The sequence below is a fragment of the Erpetoichthys calabaricus genome, chromosome 4 (assembly GCF_900747795.2).
Source record: "Erpetoichthys calabaricus chromosome 4, fErpCal1.3, whole genome shotgun sequence".
Lineage (NCBI taxonomy): Eukaryota > Metazoa > Chordata > Cladistia > Polypteriformes > Polypteridae > Erpetoichthys > Erpetoichthys calabaricus.
In genome coordinates, this window is record NC_041397.2 from 63,035,637 (window position 1) to 63,054,546 (window position 18,910).

At 37.9% G+C, this 18,910-nt stretch overlaps 1 protein-coding gene across 4 annotated transcripts in view; it reads right to left on the reverse strand.

Annotated features, from left to right (window-relative positions):
- farp1 (FERM, RhoGEF (ARHGEF) and pleckstrin domain protein 1 (chondrocyte-derived)) overlaps positions 1-18,910 on the reverse strand; it is a 324,030-nt gene that overhangs the window by 32,013 nt on the left and 273,107 nt on the right. For all 4 annotated transcript variants that reach the window (XM_028799538.2, XM_028799536.2, XM_028799537.2 and 1 more), the window contains exon 17: positions 15,367-15,448. In XM_028799538.2, coding sequence (XP_028655371.1) covers positions 15,367-15,448 — 82 coding nt within the window. The remainder of the gene's footprint in view (positions 1-15,366; positions 15,449-18,910) is intronic.

Here is an 18,910-nt window from a genome sequence, read left to right on the forward strand (position 1 = left end):
GCCTCAATTCTTAAATCTCAAATACTACCACTACCGTGCTTTACCATCATGCTGTGGGGTTGTTTTTCAGCAGACTAAGATATACTTAATGAAAACCTAGTCCAGAGCACTCTGGAGCTCAGAGTGGGCCAAAGGTCACTTTACAACAGAACAATAACCCTAAGCACAAAGCAAAGACAACACAGGAGTGGCTTAGTGTCAAGTTTGTGAGTGTTCTTGAGTGACCCGGTCAGATTCAATCAAACATCTCTGTGGAGACCCTGAAATAGCTGTTCACTGACAATCTCCATTTACTGTCTCACAGCTTGAGAGGACTGTATAAAACAATGGCAGAAAATCTGAAAATCCAGGTGTGCAAAGCTTTTTGCTTCATACTCAAGAAGACTCAAGGCTGTAAATGCTGCCAAAATGGCTTCATCTAACTACTTAGTAGTGATTCTGAATACTTGGGGGATATTTCAGTGTTTTATTTTTTAATAAATTTGTAAGATTTTCTAAAATCCTGTATTGGCTTTGTAATTCTGGGGTGTTGCTTGATGAGTAGAAAAAAAGAAATGAAAAGGTTTTAACATACGAATGTAACATAAAATGTGGAAAAGGTCTGAATACTTTCTGAAAGAACTATATATTTTGTAGAGAAAAACAACAGTTGAAAAAAGAATTTGACACAGTATTTGAGAGAATCAAAAAAGTAAAATGAATTGCATAGAAAAAAAATCAATGACTTCAAAGAAGATCTGTCAAGAAAAAGGTATAAAAAAGGAAAAAGAAACAACAATTGAACAGTAACCTAACAGAAAGTCAAGTATGATGGGCCTTAAAAACAAAGCCAATAATAAAACCAGGTGAGCAGACAGAATACTAATGAACTTGTTCATGATGATTCATTCCAGGAGTTAACTTAAACTTGTACAAGATAATGGAAGATGCTGCAATAACCATCTAAATAAAGTACATCAATTAATCTATCAATATCAAACAGGTGATGGTAGAGAATGCTCGGATTAAATGTTCAATTAGTCTAAGCTCATAAATCAGAACATAACTCTGAAGATTTAAAAAGGAAGACAACAGTCATATAAACCATATGAAATGAAATGAAATGAAAAGTATATGAAAATAAATAAATAATTATTAATTAAGTGAAAAGGAAATGAAATGAAAAGGAAATGGAAGCTGGATTTAGAAAAGGATTAGAAATGTGAAATTATATAGTGATAATTTTGTAATGGAGAAAGTTAAAGGATAAATACTTTTCTTTTATCAACATTATATTACGATTTCTGACTGCCTTAATCATAACAAACAAAGAATCTTGAGAAAGATGCAGATGTCCTAATTTAACTTGGCATTTCCACAGGAAACCAAAATGACAAGCAGCAGCAGCACACTGAAATTAATATAAGCACCGATTTATTCATAATTTAAAATAAGAACATAGCCTAAAGATACCTGTTATTTTACTTGTTTAACTTTTATATAGAAAATACAATGAATTCAGAAAGTATGCAGACCCTATCACTTTCTGCACATTTTATTGTTTTGCAAATTAAATTTTAAATGGATAATGTGCCAATTTTGCCAATCAATCTACATTTAATGATCCATAAGGACGAAATGAAAACGTTTTCAGAAAAGCTTGCAGATTTATTAAAAATTTTAAACTGAAATCTCTCCTGTATATATGCATAAACATTTACAGTGGTACACTACTGCAAAGAGAAACTGCAAAAAATGAAATCTTTCTGGACTCAAAGATCCCGACAGACAGAGGCAATCAATAATAAAAATAAATAACATTCTGCAATGTTGCAATTGTTATTCATTAGTAAAAATAAACAGGCTGGTATTTATTATCAGCAAAAATGGAAGTAAGATGCTTCATAATTTGAGGTGTGTTGAGTGTGGGTTGGCTTCATATTTTTTGGCAGCTTGAACCTGGAACCTCCAATAGTCATAACCAAGATAAGCCAGGGCTGTTTAGTGTTTAGACCATTTATTCACAAACTACAAAGTGTCCAAATAAAGTGCAGTTCCATCTTCTAATAAATAAATAAACCATAACAATATCTAGTGCAGTGGGGATTAAAATAAGAAATAAAAGTGAGACATAAAACTTTGCAGATATCAGGTCCATTCCGTCTAAACAACTGTCTCCCCAGCTCACACTTCCCAAGTCTTGCAGCTGGCAGAAACACCAACAGCTACTTCACACTTTCTGACTCAAATCCTAACTGCCTCAATTGGCATCTGCAAGCACACCCAGAGCCCAACTTTCCTGCTGCCTCCATCAGTATCTGAATGACCTTGGAGTACTCGATTCCTCCACTACTCTGGTGCTCAGTGTGAGCGATCCACCCCTAAAGCACAGTCCCCTCATTTCCTTCCTAGGCCACTGACGGCTCTGCCTCCCCTTCCATCTTGTTGGCTACACATTCCAGATTCCGCCATTACCTCTTTTCATTGCGATCTCCTCTCAGGCTCCTCTTATACCTCTTGGGATGCAGGTATGCAGGCACTAAACCATGTGCATCTGCATGGGAATGCACATTCAGCCAACCACTGCAATTCGCAACCCAGAGTCACTTCACCATGCTACTGCAAACATCTGCATCCCACATAAGCCTGAGTACTCCTTTATTTATTTAAACAAACTATTCAATGCCATGGACTCCTCTTTGACAGTAACACTACTTCTGGATCATCTTTGTCTACTCCATGTAACAGTCTAGTATTAATTATTACCAGACGTAGGAACTCATTTTAGACTTTGGGAAAGAGATCTATGGGGACAATTGGTTTCTTTGAGTTCCTTGGATTACATATTTGTAGCAACCTAGCTTGGACCTAAAAGTTTAAATATAGTGGGACAAGCATACCTTAATTTCATGACCACTGAATGAATGGATTTTGTTTAGTGTTTTGTGCTGCCTTACCTGCTTTATAGTATGTATTGTGTATTTGAGCAGCCATTTTGTATTCATTGTTACTAATATTTATTTATTCTGTCATTTATCTCAAATGCATGTGTGAAAAAGAACCCAAAGCTGAAATTTATTAAAAATAATTGAATTTGATTGTATGAATACACTAAGAGCTAATTTTACATTGATGCAATGAAATAAGGTTCTATTTAGATTTATCAATTAATTCATTTTCTAATGTGCCTTACCCACCTCAGGAATGTGGTGAGGTAGTCACAGCACCACTGAATACAAGGTAGGAACTGAACTTTGATACGACATGAGTCTAACATGGGTCACATACACTACCCCACTCGATCATTAATTTATAGTTAACAACTAAATTAATACTACAGAATTTTTATCAAATACTTCTAATCAAAACATAATATTTACAATTCAATATAAGCATATACTTAAATTAAGTTGTAACAGTGGATTATTAAAAGAATAAGGAAAAGAACTGAAGGTAACTAAAGGTTTAACAAAATGCAGCTTAAAGCTTAGGCACATGAGGCTTGTGCCTCATCTAGATGAGCCACCAAGAGAGTTGCTAAGGTTGAAATGAAGTAAATGAGTAATGAACACTCCCTTAAAAAGTGAGAACCAACTAGTGAGAAAGCCAAAACACCCCTATTATGAAGCAATGTTTAGAATAATGGAAGAATCAACATGCATACAAAGTTGCTGGTGGCTGTAGTCAATTGGCTAAGATGATAGAATTCTGCATATTAAAAGTCCGATGACATGATGTATTAGATAAGGTAGTGGTAATAGAAAAGTATAAAAGGGAATGTATATGGTGGGGATGGTGCGCTACTGACCTCGACTCGGGACATTGTGGGTCGGTGGGGGGAGTACTTCGAAGACCTCCTCAATCCCAATAACATGCCTTCCAATGAGCAAGCAGAGCCTGGGGACTCGGAGGTGGGCTCCCCCATCTCTGGGACTGAGGTCACCAAGGTGGTCAAAAAACTCCTTGGTGGCAGGGCCCCGGGGGTGGATGAGATACGCCCAGAGTTCCTAAAGGCTCTGGATGTTGTAGGGCTGTCTTGGTTGACACGTCTCTACAACATCGCATGGACATCAGGGACAGTGCCACTGGATTGGCAGACCAGGGTGGTGGTCCCCCTCTTTAAGAAGGGGGACCGGAGGGTGTGTTCCAACTACAGAGGGATCACACTCCTCAGCCTCCCTGGAAAAGTCTATTCGGGGGTTCTGGAGAGGAGGGTCCGTCGGATAGTCGAACCTCGGATTCAGGAGGAACAGTGTGGTTTTCGTCCTGGTCGCGGAACAGTGGACCAGCTCTACACCCTTAGCAGGGTCCTGGAGGGTGCATGGGAGTTCGCCCAACCAGTCTACATGTGTTTTGTGGACTTGGAAAAGGCATTCGACCGTGTCCCTCGGGGAATCCTGTGGGGGGTGCTCCGGGAGTATGGAGTACCGGACCCCCTGATAAGGGCGGTTCGGTCCCTGTACAACCGGCGTCAGAGCTTGGTCCGCATTGCCGGCAGTAAGTCGAACCCGTTTCCAGTGAGAGTTGGACTCTGCCAGGGCTGCCCATTGTCATTGATTCTGTTCATAACTTTTATGGACAGAATTTCTAGGCGCAGCCAGGGTGTTGAGGGGGTCCGGTTTGGTGGACTCAGGATTGGGTCACTGCTTTTTGCAGATGATGTTGTCCTGTTTGCTTCATCAGGCCATGATCTTCAGCTCTCTCTGGATCGGTTGGCAGCTGAGTGTGAAGCGGCTGGGATGGGAATCAGCACCTCCAAATCCGAGACCATGGTCCTCAGCCGGAAAAGGGTGGAGTGCCCTCTCAGGGTTGGGAGCGAGATCCTGCCTCAAGTGGAGGAGTTCAAGTATCTTGGGGTCTCGTTCACGAGTGAGGGAAGAATGGAGCGTGAGATCGACAGGCGGATCGGTGCGGCGTCCGCAGTGATGCGGGCTCTGCATCGGTCTGTCGTGATGAAAAAGGAGCTGAGCCATAAGGCAAAGCTCTCAATTTACCAGTCGATCTATGTTCCTACCCTCACCTATGGTCATGAGCTATGGGTAGTGACCGAAAGAACGAGATCGCGAATACAAGCGGCTGAAATGAGTTTCCTCCGCAGGGTGTCTGGGCTCTCCCTTAAAGATAGGGTGAGAAGCTCAGTCATCCGGGAGGGGCTCAGAGTAGAGCCGCTGCTCCTCTGCATCGAGAGGAGTCAGATGAGGTGGCTCGGGCATCTGATCAGGATGCCTCCTGGACGCCTCCCTGGTGAGGTGTTCCGGGCACGTCCAACTGGGAGGAGGCCCCGGGGAAGACCCAGGACACGCTGGAGGGACTATGTCTCCCGGCTGGCCTGGGAACGCCTCGGGATTCTCCCGGAAGAGCTAGAAGAAGTGGCCGGGGAGAGGGAAGTCTGGGCATCTCTGCTCAAGCTGCTGCCCCCGCGACCCGACCTCGGATAAGCGGAAGAGTATGGATGGATGGATGGATGGATGGAATTGTTTTATTGATTGCTCATTCCATGGATTGAGACATTTGTACATATCTATGCGCAAATAAAGAATTATTCTGCATTTTCATCTGGTCTCTGAGAATGATTTATTTGGATACAGAGTAAAGTTTTTTCTACAACAATTCATAAGTCTTTAGGATACTATATGCATACTGAATAAGCCATAAAACAAATAACAGATGAATACAAATGATACAAAAAAAAACACACAATAAATAAAATGAAAATTATAAATGAAAAGATTTTACTCATATTAAAATATAATTGATTACTTATTGCAAAAAAGGCACAAAATGACTGTTTATGTACTGTATATTTAAAATGTTATTTTTTCCTCCTCAGTTATAAGTAAGAATCACCTGACTAGGAAGTAAGCAGACCCTCCTAACTGTATGGAATATACAAAAGAAGCCTGTGAAATAAAGTACAGTAATCCCTCACCTATCGCGGGGGTTACGTTCCAGAGCCCCCCGCGATAGGTGAAAATCCGCGAAGTAGCGACCTATATTAATTTTATTATTTATACATATTTTAAGGCTTTATAAACCCTTCCCACACTCTTATAAACCTTTCTCACTCTCTTGTTAACCTTTCCCACACTCTTATAAACACTTCCTATGCTCTTAAACACTTTCTACATTCTTAAACACCCGCAGACCAACACTGCACACAGGGATCAGACGTCAATGTGTCTGCACTCGCTTTGTGAAGGGGGGCAGCTGAACTCTCAGCAGAGCAGAAATGGACTTTGTGCTGCTTCTGCCAAAATGCCTGCTTGTCGCTCTGCGCGTTTGGAAGGAGGAGAAGGAGTGTGTGTGTGTGTGTGTGTGTGAGGGCTGAACACACGTTCGCTCAAACCCCCCTCCCAGGAGGCGCAGTCCACTTCGCATTGTCAAGGGGGTGGGGAGCTGAATGAACGCTAAGGAGAAGTGGACTTTGTGCTGGCTTTGTGCTGCTTGTCCCTCTGCGTGTCAATAATTTAAAAGCCTGTACAATCAGGCTTTTAGGTGTACATCACCTATTTTCCTGTCTCACTGTCTTGTCTTGCGTGAAGTTAAAATGTTTTATAATAGTGAGATGTTACTCATATCCTTAGCCCGACATCCACATATCATATGTGTTAACAACGTGTGTTTTATAAGCTTACATGTGTTTAAAGCATGTGGGATGGGTATTTTAAGGCTTAAACTATAAAAATGTTTATTTATATGGTCTTTCTATATCGCGGATTTTCTCCTGTTGCTGATGGGTCTGGAACATAACTTCCGCAATAGGCGGGCAATCACTTGTATTTAAAAACCAGCGAAGTCGTGAATCCGCGAAAAGTGAACCGCGAAGTAGCGAGGGAATACTGTAGTGGATTTACAGTACATCCTGTGAGGCTTACATGACCAACATGATATTTAGTATACTGTATATGTATTCGGCATTAAACTTGATGATTAACCTTAGGAAAATGATCTTAAGCCAGGTAGCTTCCCAACAGAACAGAAGGAAATGTTACTTAATAGAGATAAAGATATGGCAGGAAAAATCATCAACACTACTATAAGAGAGGAAAGGATGGGAGCAGGCATTGTAACTCTTCTTAAATTCCAAGTAAAGATACCAAATGTGTCAGAGTAATAGGGATTGAATGTCACTTCATACTTTTCCTTGTTACAGTGGACATGTACTTAAGAGATTAGGGAGGCTGAGTAAGCGCCATAAAGTTGCTGGCTTATCCTTCACCACCAGCTCATTGTGTAACCACATTCACATCAAGTAGCCTTCGTGATCTTTTATTGTACTGTATATAGACCTATTTCCTTTAAAAATAAAACCACCATATACCATACAAAGCAAATTACAAGCACAGGTATCTTTGTATAAAAGTCAACATTTACAATACATTTTAGCTTGTCACCTTAATGAAACTGCTCTCCTATTTCTTGATTTTTGTGAAAGGCTTTCTTTAGCAAGGTAATTACTTGTGGACTCTCACAGGGAAGAGGATACTAAATAGTTCTGAGTATGCAATATCATGAAATTGTTTGTTTCAGGTAATCAGCAGTTGAAGAATATTACAACATTTTGCAGTCTTTCCTATGTTTTGGTATATAAAAAAAATAGAAAATGTTAAAACAGTGTTTGCAGGCATGTGCCCCCTTATTTTGTTTTAGCAAGGTTTTACAAAAATGATGTTTATAATAATTTACAGTTTATTTAAAATCAGTAGGTTCCCTAGAACACACTCTAATGAAAACTAAGAAAACCCTACAAAACTGTGTTTCATACCTTATGCAAGAATACATTAAGGGAGTTGGCTCATATGTGTAAAGGGGAAATGATATACCTTTAACGTGAACTCAGAGAAGAATATGAAAAAATATCACTGTCAGCATACTGTTTTCAATCAGAGGTTATACATCTGCTGTAAGATAACAGCTATAATTATTATGATTGGAATTTTGTGAAAAGCTTCGCTTCCATTTTGTGATGGAATCACTCAGTGTGATAATCACTCAGACAGTAAGTGCAAGACTATCAATAATAGGGCAAGTAAGTGGCCAAGGTCTGCCTCTTTCAGGGAAGAGTGTCAAGGGTACACGTAGGAAAGGGTTAAGAAGTAATACACTTGCTTATGTGTCTTCCTTTTTATCCTCAAAACAACACATAGTAACCCTGTCTCCAGGACCTCCCCTTTCAGTCCCACGGCTTTAAAAGCCAGTTTAAACAGGAAGATTGTATCATTTGTTTGATCATCATCTGTGAGAGTTCCCTTAACTGTTCACTAAAAATAATGAACTCTCTATTCACTTTGCATCTGCCACTTTTAGCCTCTCTGGGCTAATAAAGAGGGTTTCCCCTTGTGGACCCCAGTTTATTTTACTTTTTAAAAATCCAATATTCATAAAAAAATAATTAACATTAATACAGGTGAAATTGACTGTGAAGGTATAAAACCCAACACTGTTATGGCTCATGTATGAGTTTCCACTGTCCACTGCTGAAAGTCTGAGAAAGGGATTAGTCATCACTTCCACAGGTGGCTAGGCCTGCCACAAAGCTTGAGCAGCATCACAATAAGAACAATCTAAGACTCCACCCCAGTAGCTTGGGTGAGGAGGGTATTGCTACACATGCAAGAGATTTGCTGCAGTACAGAAAGTCCATTGACCTGAAAGTTTATAAGGCCGGCATCAAGGTGAAGAATGGACGGAAATAAAGGACAAGAGATGCAGTGGACCAGGCAGTATCACATCTATGTCACAGAAGTCAGTGGCAGCTGCCAAGCAGGGTTAGGGAGCTTCTCAGTAGCCCACTATGACAAAGCTCTGGGCTGACTCAAAAGTAGGTGAGAGCTGGAACTGAAAAACTTTTCATGAATCAGATAGCAGGGAGGCAGCAGCAATGTGAATGGACAAGATAGTAATATCTTGTGGTACGAGATTCACTGTCCACTGGTAGGCTAAATCTTACTGTATTTAATTTCTCATCCAGTCTGTGTATGACGTTCTGCCTAGCCCATCCAACCTCTTTTGCTGGTGTAAGGTTAAGTCACCAGTGTATCTCTTGTGTCACATGACATGAACACTTTAGCATAACCTCAGCTATTGCCCTAAAGCACTATGCAAAGTTTGTTATCGCTGGTGCCTCAGTCAGGCTTTGAAGGTGACTGCTGCAACACCATAGCTCTGACTACAGCTTTTGTGACCAGCAAGGGAAGGCATCAGTATTAGTAGAGCTTTAGAGAAGTCCAAACCTTAATCATGAGCAGCAGCAGGGCTACTTAGTACTAGCAGATGAAGTAGGACCTAGGGAAACAGATCAGATCCTGAGAGAACATCAAACAGACCACCCTAAAATCAGATTTTGTGGCAGGTGGAGCTTACAGTTCCTTGGAATGGATGGAGGGAGCTAACAAGAGAAAGAAAGTCAAGTACATAGAGTTGGTGGAGAAGTGCTGCCGATGTGGATGATGTGCATGGTCTGTTACACATACTTGGACAGCAGAGGCTTTGAACTTCAACCTCTTAGAGGCATTACTGGTGCATACAATAAAGGGCCTCAAGGAGTGGAGATAGCCTTGAGATTGCTGTGAATTAGGAGGGTTGAATTGTGGTCATATGCTACTTGAACACAGGCTAGGAACTGATTATTCCAGGTTGGGCTGCCTGGGCAAAGTTGTCTGATGTTGAAAGATACAAAACACCTGATGATCGAAGGCAATATCACTTATGATGTGTGAATGTGCATCACTTGATGCATGTTACAGGTAACGGTAGATGATCTGAAGCTCTTTGCAAAAAATGACCTGTAACTGGAAAAAGAAATGACCATAGTAAAGGTGAACAGTACCAATATCAGAACAGATATAAAAGGGAAGCAATAAATACTAAACATAATGACGGATGATGTTTTAGAAATAAAAAGCTTTGAGGCACACCAAAGCATAGAATTGTGTTGAATGAGATGTGGATGTATGTGGATTTGATTATAAAACAGTGATATAATAATTAATTGCAGAATACTACAGAAGACGAAGTTCAGAAGGCCAAGCAAAATGCACAAAAAAAAAGTTAATTACGGTCATTAACATATACTGTGGGTAGGGATATCACAATAACTAGTTTTTCAGTAACAAGTTAATACCAAAATGCTAAAAGCAAAACAGTAGAAGTGTTTTTTTTTTTCTTTTTTAAAACAGCATTGGTACCACACTGCTGAGTGAATCCAAGCAAATATATTACTTCAGAAAGTGTGATAATACAGGATACGAGCATGAGTTAAAACTACACAAAAACATTAAAACATCTCAAAAAGAAAAGCAGAAGACATGTCTGGAAATCCTTTGTGTTCAAGGTAGAAGAATTTCAGCACTCAATTGCCAGAATCTTGCTCATCATTAAAAATACAAGGGACATTCAAAAAGTTTCCGTACTTTTATATTTTGCTGGAAACGGCGAAGGCAAGAGGAGTAGTAATCGGTTTTGTCTGAGAGTGTCATGTAACTAGTTCTGTCTGGCAAGCCGGCTACCCTTGCAGTTTAGTATGAGTTGTCACCCTGTGGTGAAGAGGACTGTGAAATTGCACCAAAGAGGAACAGCGTTCTATCATACGCTTTCTGTAGGCAGAAGGTGTGCCGGGAGCACAAATTCATCTTCGAATGTGTGCTCAGTATGGGATAAAGTTCTCTCTTGTAGAGTTGACTATTGAGTGGATTGAAATGTTTGAAAATGGCAGTACTAGTGTGACGGATGCAGAACGCTCCAGACATTCAGCAACAGCCACGACCACGAGGAATGAAGAAAAATGATGATGTGAAAGCAACTGTGTATCAGTGGATATGTGCTCAACCAAAAACATTTTTTGCTGATGGCATTAAAAAGTTGGTATGATGCTGGGAAAACTGCATCGCAAAGGAAGGTAACTATGTAGAAAAGTGATGTAATTTGTTTTTAAAATTCTTAATAGAGTTAAAAAAAGTGCAGAAACTTTTTGAATGTCACTCGTAAATATAAGCATGCCAATGCCAGAAACATACTTATAACTTTAAAAAAAAAAGAAAAAAAAGAAAAAGAAACGCAAAACACCCATTATGCAGTTCAGAAATACATTAGTGCATGATTTGAGAGTACATGACATCAGTGATTTCATGCAAGTTATAATTGTTTAACTTGTAGATGGCAAGATTGATCACTTTTTAATATTATGTCCTACACTCTCCCGATAAGGAATAAAGGCTTTGCATTCACTCTGATTGTTCGCTGCAGATTTCAATATGAGCATTCATTTTGTAAGCAGTGTCAGGGTTATGAATATAGAACTGCAGAATGTGGGAAGAAAATGCATGGAGCTAACAACAGAGCCAGCTACTTGACTGGACATCAGCGATGAAATGATCTGCTGCATTTCACAATATCAAAATAATATTTATTTAGTGTTAGATGCTTTGAATCACAAAGCATGATTATCTAGTAATACGCCATACACTGTGTTAACAGGAAACACTGCAGAGACATGCAGCTGTAACAATACAGACAAAACAGTACATGGAATACAAATCCACAAATGCTAAATTTATATCATTCATTTTGTTTTTGAAGTCAAACTAATGTTTTATAGTGTAACCCCTAATGTGATGAACATAGTGAAAACACATAGAATGTATCATATACCTGAATGGTACATTACCAAATTAAACATAGTCCCACAGTTACTGTACATTTAACTGAATACAAGTAACACCAGTCCAAAAAATTGTCTAATTCTGGATTTGTACACAGGCTAAGTAATAAAGTCAGAACACTAATGTAACATATATTTTGTAAACAGCATAACAAAAGGCTGTTTATACAAGTGTTCTTGAGTTAATGAAAAAATTTCAAACAGAAAGCCTTTACGCTGGGACAAACTTAAAAAGGGACAGATGAAGATAGTCAAAGCAGCAGGAACTTGTAGCATTTGAAATTTAAATCAATTTGACTCTTTAGCAAGTATTTTTACAAGACAATCATGCGAATATAAATCTTACAATAGCAAATGTGATAAATCTAACAGAGGGATTATCTGAATCTTGATTTTAAAACCATGTTGTTACAAAAACAGGCTTAAATAGTTTGTTCACATGAAAATGAATTATTTTGGAATTCACAAATTTAAAAGTACAGATATAATAATGTTTGAATTTGTATTTTTAGTATTGATTTTAACAGTACTTTTTAGTTACAGGTGAGAAAAATGTTAGAACACAAAAATTTGGCTGTGCACATACTGTAGTAAGAGAAATCAGTTGGTCGATGATGATACCATTCTTTATTAACCCAATGCTAAATAATATCCCAAACCCACATATTGTTACACTGGGAGAATAACTTTGTTTATCACGTTAAATTCAAGTCTTGCATTGTACTTTGATATTATTAAATGCCAATAATAGTTTAATTAAATTATTTATGGGTAACTACTTGATTGATATGTCACAATTATAAAATTTGCCATTACTATTAGTATTTATAAATGTTATATTCTATAAAATGGAGTTTTAATTAAACAGCTGTGGCATCCAATAGACATCGAGTATTGTGAAATTTCACTGGTATTCAACACAAAAATTCTGGCATCATGAGATCTCTAACGGAAGCTATTAGGTAATCAACTGCACAGATGCTGAAATAAAAATAGTCAAAAAAGAAGAAAGAAAATGACTAAAAATGGACTACATCACACAAAAATTGAGATATACAATCCAAATGTGACAAAAAAAGAGCCTGAGAATTTAATCATAAGCAAAAGCATATAAACTGGTCATTATTGCAACGTAAAGATACCTTAAAAAAATAAATGTCTCAGAGATGAAAACAGAAGATGAAACTATATAACTGAAATGATTGAAAACAAAGTCATGCACGCATAGCTAGAACAAGATGAAATGGAAAGTAAATTAACACAGTTTCTAAGAGAAATAATAAAGTACATTCTGAGAAGGCATTCTGTTGCATGGATCAGTTCAAAACATCAGCAACCAACACAAGTAAGAAAAAATTCTCCATATTGCAACACAAAACACAGAATTTGCAAAGAATTTAAATAGACTCTATAAAACCCAATATTCATCTACTGATATTTCTAATGAAGAATACAAAATATTCAGAATACTTTTGCAGCCAACTACACTATACATGTTAATTACAACCTAGTTAACAATAAATATGTAATATATGTAAATATATACATTACTTATAACAATTTCAGGATAACAGGAATATTGCAATAAAATGGAATCCACAAATACATGCAAAATGACATAACACTGCAAAAATGCATGATACTGTACTGAAAGACAATAGACAAAAGAAATGCTTAATAATTAATGTTTAAATACCAGCAGATAAAAACACAAAGACTAGAAAAATTTCTTAGATATAAAGACACTCAGACTGAAGCTCAAAGAATAAGGGATTTGAAAACTAGGAGCACAGCATGCTAATGTTACCCATAAAATGACATCTAAATAGAGTTGTTAATAGAATGAGCGGTAATAATAATAATTTATTATATACGAAATGTGCACAAGTCTTGAAAAACAGATACAGACTAAAGAGCAGTCCAACAAGCCAAGGACACTAATCATCGTGATAGCTGTGTTAAAACTTGATCTTGAAAACAAAGAATGTACCTCAAAAATGAAATGTGTATATTTCGATAAACACCAGCACTTCTCTTTACCAACACTAGATGGCATTACAGTCAAACTACACCAGTATCCTAAATGTAGGCTGAAATTTAACCATAATCTACAGAGATGGAAGCCTATAGATTCTTTGCCTGACTTCTAGTATATTCTAACGACAAGCTGAATTTCATGGGAAGATGTTGAGACTGATAAACTTTCCAAGAATTTGTTCTTCTTTACAGAATGATCATGTAAGAATTTAACAGAGACTGCTCAATAGCATTTAAAGTTAGTTAATGTGTACATTTTTTCAACCTGAAACAGAACCAGGAATGGAAAGCTGTTTTTCAAAGTTTATGCCTAGCCTCACAGAAATCAAGGCTCCTAACACATCTACTGTATTTAAACCAATTATTAGATGTCAATCCAACCAAGCTCTTATTAAAGATTTTAGAATATCACTATTTTTAAAATGCCTAGCAATTGTGTTTCTCATTGAGAATCAATGTCAAGGCAGAATGAAATCCTTTTTTTTTTTTGCTACTTGTTGTAATGCAGCACCACTTAAATCTACAATCTGTCTCACTGTAGCGGTAAATGGAATAAATGACCCACTGGCAACATTGTATTTTATTTGATACAAGTTAATAACATGGAAATATCCTCTCACTGAACATGGGGCTTCTACTAATGAACACGTTGCAATTTTTAAAAAATGTGTCTTATCACTAATTAACAATTTATACTGAACTCATGTACTTCACAGATAAGTTCATAGTGAAACAGTAAGCAAAAGTAAAGGAATTGCAGCATTAAAAAGTATGTGTATACAAAGACCTAAACAAACACAAATTACTGGAATGCCTTAATAAACGGACACCACCTAGAAACATTTGAATGATATATCTATTATTTTTCTAAATGTTCTGATTTTTCTAGAATGGTCACAGGGTACCAGGGCCTAGTCTGAGAGACTCTGGCAGAAAGAAAGAATGAGAGGCCAGTCCAACACATTCTATCATACTTAAAATGTACTGGTTTAGAATGATGCCTCTAGTGTAAATAGTAATCCAAAAACAATTATCTGAAAGACATGCTATGAAAAATTTGGACCAATATTGGCCTCTTCTCAGAAAAGCACATGGATCATTTACTGTAGTTTGTTGACAGATGTAAACAACGGGCAGATGGTGAATCATTCCAGAAAATTGTGAAAAACTCTACTTACTGACACCAGTAATTTCTGCAAAGGTCTGCTGCATTGGTTAGAACAGGTATGTTGACTAAAAATGTCTGCACAGGAGATGCTTGAGGCCTTTTGCACGATTGATCAAGTGAAATTTGGCAAGGCAATGTTAACCTACAAATTGCCGTGATTTGCAGATTGACTAAATTCACATGGATGGATATATTAAAAACCATCTTAATGTGTTTTAGACTTGCAAAGTTACACTAAACTAGAGTTAATATTTTTTAAAATTGCACCTCAAAAAATTAACTGTTGTTGAACAATGTTGTTTATTTGGGAGATTTGTTGAATGACAAAAATAAAACATTTGGTACTACAAACTAAAGTTATCGCTATCTACCAGATGCAGAAAGTTTTGAACAAGTCTTATTAACTTGACTTGCATGCTCTTTCCAAAAACATTTTCTTTGGTAGCTTTGAATAGCAGAATACATTTGACACTGACAGAGCTCGATCACAACAGTGCGCTGTCTAAAGACTCTTCTCACTTACCTTGATTGCCTGAATATTCTTTAACATGACATCACCAATTCTTTGATAGTCCCCTTTGATGTGGGCATTTGAGCGGCCTTCCCTACCAGGAGCAGAAAACAAATAATGAAATCAGGACCAAAAACTACTTTGTTACCACACTGTAAAGCTCTTGCCTTTGTCACTGAAACAATACCATTCACATTCAAGATAGGAAAGGTGGTATTAAAAAAATCACAGTATAAAATGCTTCAGTCAGCCAGTCTTTTCGTTTTAAAACTATTTTTCTAATGAAAACAAGTTTAAAGTGCTTAAGTGGGAAATTGTACATTAATATAAAATAAAACTTTCAACACTAGATAAAGACTGAAGTTAAAAGACCAGTAAACTAAGAGGAACACAGACAGATTTAAGTTTGAATAAGAAAAAAAGAAAATTAAATGACACATTAATGCAGTTAAAAAGAGAAAGGGACAATTTTCATCTAACACAGCACTAAAATTATTGCTAAATATTACATATGAAATACCATCTTTTCCTGATGAGTTATACATACATACATACACACACACATACTGTGTATATACATAGATAGATAGATAGATAGATAGATAGATAGATAGATAGATAGATAGATAGATAGATAGATAGATAGATAGATAGATAGATACTTTATTAATCCCAATGGGAAATTCACATTCTCCAGCAGCAGCATACTGATATAATAAACAGTATTAAATTAAAGATTGATAATAATGCAGGTAAAAAACAGACAATAACTTTGTATAATGTTAACGTTTACCCCCCCACCCCCCCCGGGTGGAACTGAAGAGTCGCATAGTTTGGGGGAGGAACGATCTCCTCAATATGTCAGTGGAGCAGGACAGTGATAGCAGTCTGTCGCTGAGGCTGCTCTTCTGTCATATATACACATATATATATACATAATTTGTATATATAAATATATATGCAGACACACACACATATTATATATATATATATATATATATATATATATATATATATATATATATATAAATAAATAAATACAGTGGGGCAAAAAAGTATTTAGTCAGCCACCAATTGTGCAAGTTCTCCCACTTAAAAAGATGAGAGAGGCCTGTAATTTTCATCATAGGTACACCTCAACTATGAGAGACAAAATGAGAAAAAAAATCCAGAAAATCACATTGTCTGATTTTAAAGAATTTATTTGCAAATTATGGTGGAAAATAAGTATTTGGTCACCTACAAACAAGCAAGATTTCTGGCTCTCACAGACCTGTAACTTCTTCTGTAAGAGGCTCCTCTGTCCTCCACTCGTTACCTGTATTAATGGCACCTGTTTGAACTCGTTATCAATATAAAAGACACCTGTCCACAACCTCAAACAGTCACACTCCAAACTCCACTATGGCCAAGACCAAAGAGCTGTCAAAGGACACCAGAAACAAAATTGTAGACCTGCACCAGGCTGGGAAGACTGAATCTGCAATAGGTAAGCAGCTTGGTGTGAAAAAATCAACTGTGGGAGCAATTATTAGAAAATGTAAGACATACAAGACGACTGATAATCTCCCTCGATCTAGGGCTCCACGCAAGATCTCACCCCGTGGGGTCAAAATGATCACAAGAACGGTGAGCAAAAATCCCAGAACCACACGGGGGGACCTAGTGAATGACCTGCAGAGAGCTGGAACCAAAGTAACAAAGGCTACCATCAGTAACACACTACGCCGCCAGGGACTCAAATCCTGCAGTGCCAGACGTGTCCCCCTGCTTAAGCCAGTACATGTGCAGGCCCGTCTGAAGTTTGCTAGAGAGCATTTGGATGATCCAGAAGAGGATTGGGAGAATGTCATATGGTCAGATGAAAAAAACTCTACTCGTCGTGTTTGGAGGAGAAAGAATGCTGAGTTGCATCCAAAGAACACCATACCTACTGTAAAGCATGGGGTGGAAACATCATGCTTTGGGGCTGTTTTTCTGCAAAGGGACCAGGATGACTGATCCGTGTAAAGGAAAGAATGAATGGGGCCATGTATCGTCAGATTTTGAGTGAAAACCTCCTTCCATCAGCAAGGGCATTGAAGATGAAACGTGGCTGGGTCTTTCAGCATGACAATGATCTCAAACACACCGCCCGGGTATCGAAGGAGTGGCTTTGTAAGACGCATTTCAAGGTCCTGGAGTGGCCTAGCCAGTCTCCAGATCTCAACCCCATAGAAAATCTTTGGAGGGAGTTGAAAGTCCATGTTGCCCAGCGACAGCCCCAAAACATCACTGCTCTAGAGGAGATCTGCATGGAGGAATGGGCCAAAATACCAGCAACAGTGTGTGAAAACCTTGTGAAGACTTACAGAAAACGTTTGACCTCTGTCACTGCCAACAAAGGGTATATAACAAAGTATTGAGATGAACTTTTGTTATTGACCAAATACTTTTTTTCCACCATAATTTGTAAATAAATTCTTCAAAAATCAGACAATGTGATTTTCTGGATTTTTTTTTCTCATTTTGTCTTTCATAGTTGAGGTATACCTATGATGAAAATTACAGGCCTCTCTCATCTTTTTAAGTGGGAGAACTGGGAGAACAATTGGTGGCTGACTAAATACTTTTGCCCTACTGTATATATATATATATATATATATATATATATATATATATATATATATATATATATATATATAAACACACATATATATATATACACATATATATATATATATATATATAGATACATATATACATATATATACATACATATACATACACATATATATATATATATATATATATATATATATATATATATATACATAAATACATATACAGTAATCCCTCCTCCATCGCGGGGGTTGCGTTCCAGAGCCACCCGCGAAATAAGAAAATCCGCGAAGTAGAAACCATATGTTTATATGGTTATTTTTATATTGTCATGCTTGGGTCACAGATTTGCGCAGAAACACAGGAGGTTGTAGAGAGACAGGAACGTTATTCAAACACTGCAAACAAACATTTGTCTCTTTTTCAAAAGTTTAAACTGTGCTCCATGACAAGACAGAGATGACAGTTCCGTCTCACAATTAAAAGAATGCAAACATATCTTCCTTTTCAAAGGAGTGCGCGTCAGGAGAGAGAGAACAAAGCAAGCAGTCAAAAAAAAAATCAATAGGGCTTTTAAGTATGCGAAGCACCGCCGGTACAAAGCTGTTGAAGGCGGCAGCTCACACCCCCTCCGTCAGGAGCAGACAAAGAGAGAGAGAGCCAGAGAAAAACAAAGTCAAAAATCAATACGTGCCCTTTGAGCTTTTAAGTATGCGAAGCACCGTGCAGCATGTCCTTCTGGAAGCAGCTGCACACAGAAAGTAGCAACGTCCCTATCGTCTAGGTGTGCGAACAGCCCCCCTGCTCACACCCCCCTACGTCAGCGCAAGAGAGAGAGAGAGAGAGAGAAAGTAAGTTGGGTAGCTTCTCAGCCATCTGCTAATAGCGTCCCTTGTATGAAATCAACTGGGCAAACCAACCGAGGAAGCATGTACCAGAAATTAAAAGACCCATT